The following is a 15,894-nucleotide window of genomic DNA, read 5'->3' as shown; positions in this document are numbered from 1 at the left end:
GTTAGTGGCCAGCACACTGCAAATAGCCCATCAATATTTGTTAAATGATCTTTCTTTTCCACGGTTTAGGAGGAGGTGGCAGGCTGGCTGGCTGGCCTGCTGTTTCTGTGCCGCTTCCTGCTCAGTTTACCAGATACCTTCAAAAGATGCATTATGGGGCACCCAGGTGGCTCAGTTGGTTAAGCAACTGCATTCGGCTCGGGTCATGATCCTGGAGTCCTGGGATTGAGTCCCACATTGGGCTCCCAGCTCCATGGGGAGTCTGCTTCTCCCCCAGACCTCCCCTCTCATGCTCTCATATAAACAAATAAAATCTTAAAAAAAAAAAAGACGCATCATGGTAGGGAAGTGAGGGAGGTCTTTCATGACCTTCCAAGGCATCCCCACAGGCTGGGGAATAACAGAAACCCCACATCTGCATACTCCAGGCCCAGCTGCTTCAGGCTCCGCCTGTGTCCCCAGCCCTGGCCTTCCCTGTGTGGTTCCCACAGCCTGGTTCCCTTTCCACCCTTCACCAGCCTGTGCTGCCTCCTCTGGGAAGTCTGCCCTCACTGCACACCAGCTGGAGCCACCACCTTGAGTCGTGCCAGGTCGGGGTCATGGCTGAGGCCACAGTTGTGGCCGCAGCATCACACTGGCTGGTCAGAGATCCCGAAGCTCAGTTGGCTGGGGGTGGTGGACAGCCCGTGGGCCCAGCTAGGAACCTGAGGCAGGGACAAAGAAGCAGGTCTTTAATGTTGGGATGTCCTCCCACAAGGCACAAACGCCCTCTCCAGGACCAAATAAATAACTCCACCGCTGCGGGAAGGCGAGGTCTGGGGAGGAGCAGCATCAGAGCGCTCCAGGGGCTGGTGGACAAGCAGGGCTGCAGTCCCACGGGCCTCCTGCGCAAGTCGTAGCCTCTGGAGCGGGTCTGGTCCCCAGAACCGATCACTCGCTCTCTGAGTCGGAGTAATCAGCCACAAGAGAGGAGCTGAGGGTGCACAGGTGTGGCGTGTCCTCCTGAGAGGAGCCTGGTGGGGACTGGGGCCTGTCCTGACTTTTCCCCTCCTGCTCCCGAGGCCCCCTGCTCTTGGGGGTCTCGGCCATCTCCGGAGAGCAGTCTTGGGGGGATGTGGGCCCATCCTGGGTGTTCCCCTCTGGCACCCATGGCTCCCCAGACTTGGGGGTCTCCGTTGTGTGCTGGGGGCTCTCTGAGACCTCCCGGGACCGCCGCCGCACGATGCCCAGGTCCCCTACAGTGATGGGGGAGCAGGCTGGTGCTGATCTGCGGTTCTGGGCCAGCTTCTTCAGGACACTGCCGGCTTTGCTGCTGCTGGGGGCGGGTCCTGGGGCGGAGGGGAACCAGGAGCGGCTGATGATCTCTGTCCGCTTGAGTTTCTGCTTGTCCTCGTAGGCTGGGGGTTGGGAGGGAAGAGAGGGAAGGATGTCCAAAGCTGCCCTCTGCCCTGGCCTGCCACGGTCCACTCGTGGCTGAGGACCCCCATCTCTGCCCGCCCAGTCCCCCAGGGCCGCTGGCTCCCCACGCACAGTCCAGGGTGTGGAACTTGAGCAGGGCGGCCAGCCTGCGATCGTCCTCTGTCTCGGGCACCAGTGGGATGGCCAGGCTCGCCTTCGCCTGCAGCGCCTGGTCCCTCTCTTCCTCCTCCTGCATGGCTTTTTTCTTTTCCTGTGTGGTGGGGGACAGGGTTGGGGAAAGGTGTCAAAGATCTGCCTCTTCCTTGCCCGCTGATGTGGGCTATGTCCCTCTACTCAGCTTCCTCTGCTTCAAGCTCGTTAGAGGAAAGGGCCTCCCACAGGCCCGGGACATAGAAGTCACCCAACAAGCGCGAGCTGTGAGCATCATTAACACACGTACTGTTCAGTCCTCTGCTCATTCATTCCATGAATATTTACAGAATGGCCAGCTTGTACCAGGCCTTGTTCTAGGCACTCCCTAGTGAGTGCAACAGTGAGCAGACACAAACCCTTGCCCTCAGGGGGCTGACATTCTAGTGGGTGAGAGACACAAGGTGGCGAGGATAAAAAGAACACCGGGAAGGGGGTAGGGAGCGAGGGGTTCAACTGTAAATGTGGTGCAGGAGGGAGGGAAGGGTCAGGCAAGGTCTCCCCGAAAAGGTCACATTTGAGAAAAACATGTGAATGAAGGAGCCATATGCATATCTCGTGGAAAAGTGTTCCAAGGTAGAGGGAACAGCCTGTGCCAAGGCCCAGAAGCAGAAGTGTGCTTGGAGGAACAGTGAGGAGGCCAGTGTGGTTGGAACAAAGTGAGTGAGGGGAAGATGGGATAGTGGGGAGGGGAGAAGAGATCATTCAGGCTATGGGCTATGGGGAGGACTTTGGCTTCTATTTCAAGTGGGAGCCTTGGAGAGTTCTAAGCAGAGAGATGAGTATTCACAGGTGCCTCCTGGTGGCCATGTGGGGAACAAATACTGTATGTGTGTTGGTGGGGGGGGTGTGGGGGGGGGAGGCCGGGGGCGGGGGTGGGTGGGAGGGGTGGTCGGGAGCCTAGAGACTGGGGCAGAGAGACTGTGCTGGTCCACGCTGGAGATGATGGGGCTGTGGGAGTGGTCAGACCCTGAAAAATTTGCCAACAAGAGACAGAGGTAAGGGGGAGTCAAGGTCAACTCCAGGTTTCAGGGCCTGAATCCCTGGAAGGACAGAGATGTCTCTATTGCTGAGAAGGGGAAGATGTGGGTGGGTGGCTCAGGGACAGATGGGGGCTTGCTGGGGTGTTATGTCTGAGGGTCCTTAGACACCTCATGGGGAGACGCCCCGAAGGCAGGGGACACATAGCTCAGGGCACAGGCCCGGCGGGAAGCACATGTTTTCAGTAACAAATAATTAGTAAGAAAACTAGCAGTTTTAGTCCTAATAATGACCACAGAATGATAAGGAAAGGAAGCAGGAAGGAACAAGAGCTGGAGCCCCATGGAGGTTATTGGGGAAGCTCCTGCCTGCCTGGGGGGCACAAGGCAGCCCATGGAGGGAGGGAAGAGGGAAGGTTCTCGCATCCTGCAGGATTCTCCAGTGCCCCGCTGGACGCCCAAGAGGGTGAAAAATCCATTCATGGAACCATCGGACCCTGAGCCCTGACTCCCTGTGATGGGGCTCCACCCAGTATCTTTCGTACAACTTCAGAAGTCACTGTGGTCACTGACAGCAGGGCCCTGGGGTGTCCTGGAGGCAGGACGGTGTCCTGGTCATTTGCCCCTGCACCCTCAGCGACTCACCACGCCAGGACAGGGGTCTTGGCCAAACATTCGTGTACTGAAATATGCATGATTACATTTCATTGTAGGTGACTTTCCCTTAAAAAAATTTTTTTTTAACCACGAGACACTGAAGAGAGGACTCTGGCAATTATGCGGGAATGGGTTGACGATCTGTGGACTTTGTGCAGGGACAGCTGAGTGGACCCATGAAATATGTGTTATGAGCTGAGCCGTAGGTGAGCGCCTGGCAAGCCGGGGCTCCTCATGGGTGCCCGGAGGTGGGGATGTGGTCAGATGGGGAAACTGAGGCTCAGAGGGCTAAATGACCCACCTGTAGCTAAGATGTGGAGCGAAGGCTGTCCCTGCGTTCTCCCCCTTCCAATGTCAGTGCCCCCCCACCCAGGGTCCCCCCACCCCTGCTCACCCGGAATCTCTTCCGCAGCATGCTGTTGAGTGCGAAGTCATCCTTCCAGGCGTTCTGGGCCTCCTGGATGTGGCTCAGGGTGGGGAGGGCTTTCTTGAGTGTGCTCCGGTCAGCCTCGCCATGCTCCAGGCGGAACATGGCGTCTGTCTCCAGCTTCTGCTTCTTCTCGTGCTCTGCAGCAGCCAGAAGGCAGCAGGGCCTTGAGGCTCCTGCTCAGGCTCCGGGCTGGCCTCAGGGCCCACCCCTTGCGCTCGCTCACCTGTCGTCAGGACCTGCTCATTGTCCGCCATGTCCCAGCGTTCCTCCTTGCGCTGGGCGCCGCTCACAATCACGTAGTCGCAGTTGGCGGGGTCTGTCTGCATCTCGATGTAGTTGACGCAGAGGTGGCATTTCATCCGGAACCTGGGTGGCAGAGGGCGGAAGTCAGGACATGCAGCAGCCCCAGGTCACCTGTCACCCCTGCCAGCTTCCTTCTGTCACGTGTCACGTAACAAGTGTTTACTGAGCACCTACCCACCGAACTCCGCATCTGGGGTTAGAGCCGTGCGTCAGACAGACTGACGGTCTGTCTGGCGTCTGCTCATTTGTTCACTCATGTATCCAACACACCCTCCCGAGTTAGGCTGCTCTGTGGCACGCTGAGTGGCAGCTGCTGGGGACACAGCAGTGAGGGACGCCAGCCTGCTCTTGGAGGGACTGACCTTTCAGCAGAGGCCACATACGCAGCAAATGCATGAGCAACCAGTGTCCGGTGGTGAGCGCTGCTCTGGAAAAGGCCTGAGAGGCAGTGTTGGGGCAGAAACCCAAGAGGAGGGAGTCTTGTAGATGACTGGGGAAGAGCGTTCCAGGCTGAAGGCATCCAGGTGGGGGCCTTCCTGGGGTGTGTGAGGGACCTCAAGGGGGAGAGTGGGACAAGATGAGGGTAGGGAGGGGATCGGGCAGAGCATACAAGGCCTTGTGGGCCATGGGGAGGAATCAGGCTTTTGCTCTGTGGAAGGTGGGAACCATGGAGGGTTCTAGGCAGAGGGATGTGCCCTGACTGACAGACCGGGGCAGTTTCTAGGAAAGGACTGCAGGGAATGGCCATCGCGGAATGGCTGCCCTCTGACTCAGATTCCTCTGGAGCCCCCTCGCCCTGCAGCTATCTGATGTGTCCCTCAGAGACGCCCACCAGGCTGCCTGTACCTGTAGATTGGGGTCGTGTAGTAATTGCCAACCTTCTTCTTTTCGGCATTGTAGCGAACCCCTGGGAGGAGAGGGAGAGAATGAAGGCTCAGCATTTTTCCCTGGGTTGAGGGGGGGGGCAGAAAGGGGTGGAACTCCTCCAGACACACCTCTGGAGGACTTTAAAATTCAAGGTGGGAAAGAGTCATGTCCAGGCTCCACGACAGGTGCTCAAGCTGCAGAGGAGGGTGGGTGGTAGCAGGAGGGCCCGGGTTCAAATCCCGATTCCACCGCATTCCAGCCAGGCAACCTCAGGTGGGCTACTTTGGCTCTCTGGGCCTCAGTTTCCCCATCTGTTCACCAGGGACGACTACAATGCCTATGGCACAGTGCTGCTGTGAGAACCCCAGGAGCTAACAGTACACACGGATCACTTAGCACAGGGCCTGGGATGCGGCAAGTGCTCAAGAAGCGTTGGCTTTTATTATTAACGTCTGTGTTTTTTTGTTTTTTTCACTAATTAGATGATATATACTCCTGATCTGTTTAACCTTGCTCATGCGGTGAAAACAGCTTCAACTATAAAAACAGAGCTTAGGCTGGTGGGTGGTGTGGCCTGAGTTCTCCCCTCCTGGTGGCGGCTTCGGTTCACGGCCCTGAGGGTGACCTGCCTCTGGCATCAGGTTACATCCTGTTTCTGTCCCCTGAGCACCTGGTGGCCTTCACTGCAGATGCCCCTGGGCTGGGTCTCATCAGGGGGACCTACTGGCAAGGGGGGGTGTCACTCATCCTCCTCGGCAGTGGGATGGCCCAGCCCCTCCTTCTGCTCTTCTGTGGCCCCTGTGAGACGGGCTGTACCCTCGTGCCAAGAGCCACCACCACGCTTGCTTACAAAGCAAGCTGCTGCCCTGGGCCAGGTACTGCGTGAGGAGCTGAGGGTCCCTGTGTCACAGAGCTGGGAACGGAAGCCAGGCGAGTCAAATTACCGCCCCGTGATCTCGGAGCTGCTCCTGGGACCACGGAACCATGCCTGTCTGTCTGCCCGTCCATCTGTGGTATGGACAGGGTCCAGACCTTAAAGATCTCGGGCAGTATGAGTTCAAGAGCCCTCACGTGTGCTGTGTGCTACACACTTTGTCTGCCACATACATGGGGCGCTCATACCACCTGAATTTATGGCTGGGTAAACTGAGGCCCACAGAGACTAAGTCACCCGCTGAGGGTCCCCCAGCTAGGAAGTGGCAGAGCCAGGTCTCGTCACTACTCTGCAGCGAGGCTCCCACAACCTGCTCGTCACTGGGATGCCTCTCTCCTCTTGGATTCCTGATCAGGGGCCCCCGGTGCAGATGGGCTCTCATGGGCAGGGAAGGGGCTCGCTGCCTGCAGGGCAGGACGGTTAGGGGTGGGGTGAGGAGTGGGAGGGCAGGTGAAGCTCACCCATGCCGATGTGGTTCTTGCAGCCGTCACACCAGATGTTATAGGGCATCTCAAACCTATCCAAATAGAAAACAGCTGATCGGCGCCTGTCCACTTGGGCCCTGCTTGGGTGTGCGTGCCCGTGCCTCCCGCCACAGCCTCGAGGCAGAGGGCATGTGCGTGGGGAGGACAGAGAGTGGAGGGCCTCCCTCCAGGCAGGCCGGTCCCATCATTCTGCTCTCCGGCTGGCTCAGCCCGCCCGGGTGAGTCCCCGCCGCTGCGGCCCTATCTTCACGCCTCGCCCTGTGAGTGAACCCAACTGGAGGGGAGCAGTGGCCCAACCAGAGTTGAGCAGAGTCGCTGCATGGTCCCTGGATTTTTCTGTGGTTTTGTCTGCAACACGTGATCTGGCGTCCATGTGCAGGAGTGACAGAACTCGTGCTTCAAAATACCACGAAGTGATGATGACGAGGTGAAGTCAAGAAGCCCGAGGCGGCTGAGCGGGGTGGGCTCTGGAGCTGGAGGCGCGGGGAGGGATGTTTCGAGGTGACCTTCAGCTTGGTGCCTCCCAAGGCCATGCTGGCACTTGGATCTTGATTCTTTTTCTGTTGACATTCCTGCCTCTCATGACTGTCGCTGGATCCTTGGCTCAGGCCCAAGGTGCACCACAGAGACTAAGGTCAGTGTCCATGACGCAGAGAAGGGCTCGTCCTTCTAAGGCAACACAGGCTGGCTTCTGTTTCCTGTCGCCGCTGACCTACCGGGGCGTGGGCCACAAGACCAAAGGAGAGCCCTGAGGGAAGGGCCACTGTCCTGGCTCGACCCGGCCATGGCTGGGATTATTTATCCTCCCCCTACCTGCACCCTTTGAGATGTGACTCTGCAATGCTTCCTGTCAAGAGGTGGGATGAATGGTCCCCACCCCGCAACATGACTGGCTTTGGGCAATCGATGAGACAGAAGGGACAGTGTGCCCGCTCTGGGGCTTGGCCTCAAGAGTCCTTGTGTACCTGTGCTCGCTCCCTTCTGGAACCTGGGCGCTGCCATGTGAACCAGCCCAGGGCAGCTGACTGGAGGAGGAGACACAAATGGGGCAGAGCCTAGTCGTGCTGGCCCAGCCAGTCCGTAGGCAGGTGACCCCCGAACCGGTGAGAGAGCCCAGCCCGCGTCAGCCCAGCCAGGGAAGGCGAGCAGAGGCAGCCAGCTGAGCTGCAGAACCGCGAGCAACATGATACATGCTTATCATTTGATGATGTGGCAACAGCGGACTGACAGGGCGACTTCCTGCTTCCTGGAATTGAGACCCCGTGACACGGGGCAAAATCAAGGGCACTGAATTCTCCTAGAGCCTGATGCCGGGTGGTACAAAGCACAGGGGTCCCCAGGTGGGGCCGGGGCCTTACCTGATGATGAGGATGCCTTGTGACAGCTTCCGAGCCCGCTCCCGCAGCGGGTGGCTGTTGTGGTATCGGTTGAGGGAGCCATGCTGTGTGGAGAGGACAAGGGGGCGGGTCAGCACCGCCACGCGGGCTCTCCCAGGCTGAGAGAGGCCGCCTGCTCATGTCCTGCAGCGGGTGCTCAGGGCAAACCGTGGCGGCACTGAAGGCTTGGGGAAGCAAGCAGTGCTGGATCAGGAATACAGGAGATTGACTCTTTGCTCTTCTGTTTAGGAGATGAAAGACCTGCGTAACCCTGGGGAGTGATGTAGCCTTTTGCCTGCCAACCTCTGTTTCCCCCAACTGTCGATCGGGGCGGTGACTGTACTGGCCTCTGGTGCTGCGGGGACAATGAGGTGAGGGGACAGCACTGGTCAGGGCCTATGCGCCACTTCACGTGCCTCATCTTGGGTTTTTTGTTTGTTTGTTTTTAAAAAGGTTACTTTAAGATTTTATTTTTAAGTCATCTCTATGCCCAATATGGGGCTCAAACTAACAGCTCCGAGATCAAGAGTCACAGCTCTGCCTACTGAGCCAGGGATCCTGTGACGTTGGGTTATTTATTTCCTCCTTTTGACATATGGGGAAACTGGCACAGTGAGGCCAGTTACGTGCCCTGGATCACGTAGCTGGGACAATTCGTTCCCAGGCCCTTACAGAGTGCCTACTATGTGGGACCACAGCTGTGAATGAGACGGATGAACATCTCTGCCCTCAGCAGACGTTCTAGAAGGGGGAAACAGACAATATCCAAATGAATGGATAGCACATCAGGGAGCTCTAAGGGCTACAAAGAGAAATAAAGTACTAGGTGATGCACAGAAAACGAGACTGTGGTCAGGGAGGCCCTCTGTGGGGAGAGACCTGAAGGAAGGGAGGGAGCCTGTGGACAGAAGAGATTCCAAGCAGACTGAACAGCTGAGGGAACGAAGAGGAAGCCAGAGGAGCTGGAGCTGGGAGAGCAAGGGGATGTGACAAAGAGCATCAGACCTCCTGACCTACGCTGGAAACACACCAAGCTGGGTGGACCCAGCATAAAAGGTCACTGACGTCACAGCCACATTTACCACTGGGAACGAAGGCTTCCCTGAGCCCCAGATGACACATGCATGGCAGCGAGCCCTCAGAGGCCACCCACACTCTGCAGCCGTGGCTCTGACTCCAGGAGCGGAGGACATGCCATGCGTCCCCTGCTCTATGGAGTCTCTTTGCTCGTGTGGACAAGGGGAAGGGAATCCGCCCTTACCTTTTCAGGATTGAAATCCGGAGGGTAGTATTTGTTTACACCTTTCCTTTCACCCTGGGAAGCAGAAGAGAGACGGGACTCAGAGAGGGTGTCTGGAGGAGATCCTGTCGCGCAGCCTCAAGAGGTGGTGCCCGGATGAGGGAGACTAAGGGACATCCTAGAGAAGCCCTGGGCTCTGAGGGTCTCCACGGAGACTGTGACTTGGGGACTAGCGAACCACTGCTGTCACCATGGAAAATTCCACAAGAATCAGACTCTCCTAAAGCAAGGGTGCTCAGTGTTTTGGGGACCATGACTGACAGTCAGACGTATTTAACACTGCCACTGTGCACACACACGTAACACAGTGAAGCCCAGGGCAGGTTTTGTGAAAGAATGCTAACCCCCACTGTGAGGGTCTTGCTTTCTCAATGCTGGCAGCTGCCCCATAAACTGACCTTGTCACCCACCAAAGGAGTAGGTCTTAAACGGGGCTGGACATTCTATCCTCCTGAGGAGTTTCTAAAATACTGATGCCTGGCCCCCAGCCCCCAAAGTTCTCCTGACAGGGGCTGCTTTGAGGTGTGACGCCCAGACAGGGGGCTTTTAAAAAAGCATCCTGCAAAACAGGTGTTTGGACAAATCCTTGTGCACACATGCTCACGGCAGCACTAATCACAAGAGCCAAACGGTGGAAACAAGTCAAACGTTCATTGGGGGATGAACGGATACACAGAATATGGCTGATCCAGACAGAGGAACATTACTCAGCAGTAATACAGAATGAACTTCTGATTCCTGCTACGATGTGGAAGAACTCAAAAACACTATGTTCAGTGAAAGAAGCCACACATGAAAGGCCACATATTGTATGATTCCACTTACATGGACTGTCCCAAACAGACGAGTCCATGTAGACAGGAAGTGGGTTGGTGGCTGCCAGGGGCTGGGGGAGGGGGTCTGGGGAGTGACTGCTCATGGGGACAGGATTTCCTTTTTGGGGGAGATGGAAATGCTCTGGAACTAGATAATGAAATACTAAATGCCACTAAATCGTACACTCTAAAACAGTTCATGAATTTCACCTCAAAAAAACAAAAACCAAAAAACAAAAGAAAAGAAAAGAGAAGAAAGCTTCCTGGGTGATTTTAGTGCATGGCAAAGTTTGAGAACCACTGTACAAAAAAGATCACGATCCGGAGTTTGGAAATACCACCTTATAGCTTGGGGAGGGGGAGGGAAAGGGCCATTTTGGGGGCCCGACAAAGACCAGAAGTGAAACCCAACAAGCACAAGGCTGTCCACTCACCATCTTGGCAACTGCCTACCGGTCCTCAACCTCAGCACGGCTTATCTGAAAAGACGACGAGACACGGATTGTGCAGGGTCAACCCCCTCCCAGTTCTGCCCTCCCAGGAAGCCTGGTGGAGGGGCCAAGTCTTCCTGCCGAAGATGCTGTGGCCTGTGTGTGGCGGCAGCAGCTTAGACGATCCTCCAAAGAGCGGTGTTTGTCTGTTTAGAAAGATAGTGTCCTCTTCACTCTCCATCCAACATATATTTCACACTTGACACCTTCTGCAGCCCCCATCATGGCTTACCCGAACCGCAGCTGCCTCCTCCCTGGTCTCCTGGCTCTGCCCTTGACTGCCACAGTCTGTTTTGCCCACAGGGACCAGAAAGAGATCTTAAAATCTAAATCTGAAATATTGTTCTTCTGCTTAAACCCCTCCAGTGATCACCATTGGTTTGAGAATCAAGTCCAAACCCTTCCCATACCCTTTGGGGCCCCTGCCTGGCTCTCCAAGCATGCCTCTTACCCCTCTCCCTCCCTCTGTTGCAGTCACACTGGCTCCCTGGCTGCCTTCGAAGGCTCAGCAGGTGCAGGCCAACTGGCTTGAATGCTTTTGCACAGGCTGTCTGTTCTCTGTCACAGATCTCAGCTCAAACACCATCTCTGGCGGAGGCCTCATCTGACTACCTGATCTAAAGTCACTTCTTCCCTGGGGTTCCTATCACCGGGCCCTGTCTATACAGTCTGTCTCCTCTGCCAGGTTGCACTGTGTGTATCTCCAGCACCTGGGACAGTGCCCAGCCCCTGCTAAATGCTGACAGCGCGAACCACTCACAGTTGATTGAAGTTTCCTAAGAATTAGTGCAGGTGACATACGACAGATGGAAGGTTCCTTGCGCTGGGGGTGGGTGACCACCCTCCTCCTGTATATTTGCAGGAGAGACTTTTAGGTAAAATAAAACAAAGTTCTACTTGACACCAAAGAGAAATGCTACGAGGGACTGAAGCGTATTCTAGAATGCAGATTGGTAAATTTTCTCTATCAAGGACCAGAGAGTAAATATTTCTGGCTCTGTGGACCCAAGTGCCTCTGTCCCAGTGACTCAACTCTGCCGTCATAGCTGGAAAGCGGCTGTGGACAATATGTAAATGGGTGCTGGCTGCCTTTCATCAAAACTCTATTTATGAAGACTGAATTTTGAATTTCACATGGTTGTCACCTGTCACAAAATATTATACTTCCTTTTGATTTTTCCCAACTACTTATGAAGTCAAAACCATGCTTAGCTGTCAGGCTGTACAAAATCAGGCCGTGGCCTGGTTTTGGCCTGTGGGTGTAGTTATTTGGCTCCCTGTGCTAGAGTCAGGAAATATCTAATTGTTTCTGTCACTTAGCTGTGCACCCTCTACCAGTTACCGCATACCAGGCGCTCTATCAAGCCTGATATCTCTGCCTTGTTTTGTCTGTATTATGTCACTATTATCTGCAGTTGACGAATGAGGACATGGGGGCTTAAGTAACTTGCCCAGGCTCAGAGGCGAAGCTGGGGTGCAAAGTTCCAGATGTTCCACCATGACCCTGAACATCTCACCTCAGATCCTCCATCTGTAAAGTGTGTCCTTGGACCAGATTGTCCCAAGGTCATTTCTAACCTAAAAATGCTTTTGTCAACCAAACAGAAAAGTGCCCACTCGGGCTTTGGGGCACAGTTCCCTGGGCCTGCATCCCAGCTCCACTTCTTCCTAACTGGGTCACTTCAGCCAGTGTCTGAGGGTCTCTGAACTTATACTTCCTCATTTGTAAAGTCTATGATGGTGACAGGGGTTTCTGGGGTTGGATGAAGTAAGACACTGGGAAGTGTCTGCAGGGTACCCCATTTTTAGGAGCTGGGGCTCTTACAGGGGTTTTACCACCCCAGTGACTGGCACAGGTGGGGCTACAGGATGAATGTATAGAAATTTCTAGTCCTTGGTGTCAGTAGTAATCATAAACCCCACTGGCTTAGGGCACAGTGCTTGGGCTTGGATCCAGACTCTGCTCGCTAGCATTCTGACTTCTGGCAAAGCATTCCTCTCTGAGCCTCAGTTCTCTCATCTATAAAGAGGGCTTACAAAAGAGTCAACCTGATAAGGTTGCTGTCAAAACTCAGTGAGTTGAAGTACTTAGTCCAGCGCCAGATGCGGAGTTAAATGTTGGTACATTCGATGATTTCTCATGCCAAACCGTTTTACAAGCATCAAAATCTTCACCATAACCCAGTGAGGTAGGGGCTCACTGGTCCCATTTTCCAGGTAAGAAAACCTAAGGGCCCTTCAGGCATAATACGGCCCGGGGCTGGGGCTGAGGTCGCGGCCGGGGCCCCGGGGATTTCAGTAGGGGGTCGCGGCTGGGACATGGGCCGCGGACATGAGTCTCCGGAGATGGGCCCACAACCGCAGAGCCCCACAGCCCCCAGGGCGCTCGTCCCCCATCGGACGACTTCGAGGTCGCGGGAAGCAACGACCAGACCCCGAGCCTTCGCCGGGCCCGACCGCCCCTCCGCCTTCGCGTACTTACCTGCCCTCCTCCTGACGTCACGCCGTGCCAGTGCCCGGAAGTGAGTGCCGGGCGCGCAAGGGGGCGTGGCGCACTCCCCGCGTTACGTGGACGCTGGCGCGAGGCGGGGCTAAGCCTCACCTCCGCTCTGATTTGACTGGCTGAATGCCAAAAGGAGTGGACCAATCCAAGCTTTCCCTTTCCAACTGTGGGGCGTCGCGGTGTTTCTCAGGCCCCGCCCACTCTGCCTGGCCCAATGCGAAGCTCGGTTTCCCAGGAGCGCAGTCGAGCTAGGCGAGCGGTAGTGGGTAGTTGGGTCTCTTGCGGCCCGCGGGCCAAATCAAACCTGCTCCTTGCTCTTGGACGGCTAGAGATCCAAGAATTATTTTTCCATTTTATATTGGGAGAGAGGGAACACAAATCGGGGGAAAGGAGAGGGACAAGCAGATTCTGTGCTGCGCGCAGAGCCCCAAGCGGTGCTGGATCTCACTACCCTGAGATCGGTACTGAAAGCAATAGTCCTCCAGGCGTAACTGACTGAACCACCCAGATGCCCTTAGTTTTCCATTTTTAAATGGTTGTGGAAAAAAAAATCAAAAGTTACTTTTTGTGATTTGTGAAAATATTACGAAGTTCACATTTTAGTGCCCATAAATAAAATACTACTGGAAGACAGCCCTGCCCATTCATTTACCCAGTTGTCCATGGCTGCTTTCCTATTACAAGAGCAGAGTTGAATAGTTGCAATAGAGAGCGTGTCACCTACACAGCCTCAAAAATTTACTCTCTGGCGCTTTGCTGAGGAAGTGGGTAGGCCCTTGCCTTGGAGTCTTCAGACCATCCTGGAAGCGCCTTCTGCACAGAGGAGTGGCTTTTGAGTATACTTTCATGCCTAGTAGGGCCCAACAGAATCTGTTTCTTCATTTGGTCATTCAGCAGCCGTTTACTAGGTGCCATGTATGAGATTCAGAGAGGCAATGACACACTCTTTCCTCTGATGAGGCAGACACTTTAAATGGCAATTTACCAAGGCAGTGTGAGAAATGCTGACAACGCTATTACCACTGCTACTACATTGTTTGCTGCTAGGCTCTGTTGTAAAGCCCACCCAAGCCAGCTCTTACATGATGATGGTGCAGCCTATTAAGTGTTTATAAGGCTCCAGGCATCTTTCATCACACTCACCCCTCACTTACAGCTATCATCTCGGGTAATGCTGCGCCTAGAAGATGGATACTTTATCTTTCATATTTTACAGATGAGGGGGCAGGCCCAGAACAGTTAGGTAACTAGCTCAAAGCCACACAGCTAGTGAGGGGTGGAGGATTTTCTTTTTAAAAGATTTTATTTATTTGACACAGAGAGAGGGAGAGAGAGAGATCGCAAGTAGGCAGAGAGGCAGGCAGAGAGAGGGGGAATCAGGCTCCCCACTGAGCAGAGAGCCCGATGAGGGGCTTGATGTCAGGACACTGAGATCACGACCTGAGCCAAAGGCAGAGGCTTAACCCATTGAGCCACCCAAGTGCCCTGAGGGGCGGAGGATTTGATCTCCATCTGCTGATGCTACACTTTGTTCCTTTAATTTCTGAGCTATGCTGCTTTGGGTTGTATGCCCTAAACCTAAGGGCCATGGGAACTCGGAAGAATCTTTAACAAGAGTGGAGTGTTTGGGAGTGGACAGGCGTGAGAGGAGACTCCTGGGAAGGGTGACTCCTGAGCTGGATGAAAAGGAATGAATCAGAGAAGGGGCAATGGGGCAGAGTAATGTTCACAGATCCTGATGGACAAGATGGAGCTGCAGAGCTATGTTTAATCCCAGAAATCTTGCCTACCACACCTGGATTTTTTAAAAAAGATTTTACTTTATTTATTTGTCAGAGAGAGAGCATACAAGCAGGGAGAGTAGGAGGAAGAGGGAGAAGCAGGGTCTCCGCTGAGCAAGGAACCCAACATGGGTCTCGATCCCAGGGTCCTGGGATCGTGACCTGAACCAAAGGCAGATGCTTAACTGACTGAACCACCCAGGCATCCCCCCCATCTGCATTTTCCTTTAATCCTTGTCCTGAACCTGAATGAAGAAATAGTGTTGGAAAAGCCATAAAATTCCACCTTGTACCATTTAGAGGAGGGGAGATATGAGAATCTTTGGCTGTCAAGGGACAAGTGGAACCTCTTTTATCATTCACACACAAGGCAGGTGATGAAACCCAAACATCAGCCTGAGATACGAAGAGACTGTTCTATAAAGATGTCAAACTCGGGCCAAGGGATGTCCTGTAGGGCCAAGGGAAGGGCAGGGTAATCAGCCAGTCTGGGAAAGCGGCAGGAAGGGAGCTGAATTCAAACTCTGGGGACCTCAACTCTGTTTGCTCAAACATAAAGTGGAAAATCTTGGCTCTGCTCATGGGAATGAATGCAATGAATGACATAAATGTATTTGTAAAACATTTTGAGTAAGAAACGAGAATGCTGTGGGCTGGGAAGGGCATTCCAGGATCATGGTGCAGCTTTTGGGGAAAGGGGCAGAGTGATTAAGGAGGAGGCAGGATCTATGCTTCAGGAAGTTCTTGACATAAAGCTGAAGCCCATATCCCTGCTATTGGCACAAACAGGTCCTATTTCTAAGGTCAAGCGCCTCTTAGTTTGGGGATCTGGGGCAAGTCATTAACTACTGTATGGCTCAATTTCATTAGCCAAAGATGGAAATACTGACCCTTCATTTGTTGGAGAGGTTTCACGGGATAATGTTGGGAAGGCACTTAGCATGATGCCTGGTCCTTCTTCTAGATTCTGTGTATGTTGAATTGGCTTAGCAAATAGGCTCTCCCTCTGACTTTCGCATTGTGTAAATTAAAAAAATTTTTAAAAAATTTGTATTTATTTCTTTGAGAGAGAGAGAGAGCACAAACAGGGGAAGGGGCAGAAGGAGAAGGAGAGTCCCCACTGAGCAGAGAGCCTGACGTAGTTCTGGATCCCAAGAGCCCAGGATCATGAACTGAGCTGAAAGCAGACGCTTAACCGACTGAGCCAACCAGGCGCCCCTTACATTGTATAAATTAACTGATGTTTATCAAAGTTTAAATGAGAAAACCAGTACTTTAAAAAAAGATTTTATTTATTTATTTGACAGACAGAGATCGCAAGTAGGCAGAGAGGCAGGCAGAGAGAGAGAGAAGGAAGCAGGCTC

The 15,894-nt window shown here is 54.1% G+C and overlaps 1 protein-coding gene across 4 annotated transcripts; it reads right to left on the bottom strand.

The window, feature by feature from the left end:
• Window positions 1–716: 716 nt before the first annotated feature.
• On the bottom strand, window positions 717–12,796 carry YJU2B (YJU2 splicing factor homolog B). 4 transcript variants are annotated; one of them, XM_045990696.1, is made up of 10 exons: window positions 12,729–12,796; window positions 10,190–10,392; window positions 8,902–8,955; window positions 7,623–7,705; window positions 6,241–6,296; window positions 4,825–4,885; window positions 3,899–4,041; window positions 3,640–3,812; window positions 1,531–1,669; window positions 717–1,397 (listed from the first exon to the last, which is right to left on the bottom strand). In XM_045990696.1, the coding sequence occupies exons 2-10, from the start codon at window positions 10,190–10,192 to the stop codon at window positions 931–933; spliced, it is 1,179 nt and encodes a 392-aa protein (XP_045846652.1). In that variant the 5' UTR covers window positions 10,193–10,392; window positions 12,729–12,796; the 3' UTR covers window positions 717–930. The 4 variants fall into 4 exon arrangements, with proteins under 4 accessions (XP_045846652.1, XP_045846651.1, XP_045846650.1 ...); XM_045990695.1 differs by lacking the exon at window positions 12,729–12,796 and adding an exon at window positions 12,296–12,697; XM_045990694.1 differs by lacking the exon at window positions 12,729–12,796 and adding an exon at window positions 10,479–10,648.
• Between the last annotated feature and the right edge of the window lie 3,098 nt (window positions 12,797–15,894).

This window comes from Meles meles, chromosome 20, assembly GCF_922984935.1.
Source record: "Meles meles chromosome 20, mMelMel3.1 paternal haplotype, whole genome shotgun sequence".
NCBI classification, from domain to species: Eukaryota; Metazoa; Chordata; class Mammalia; order Carnivora; family Mustelidae; genus Meles; species Meles meles.
Note: the sequence above shows the minus strand (reverse complement) of the source record. Positions and strands in the feature narration are given on the sequence as shown.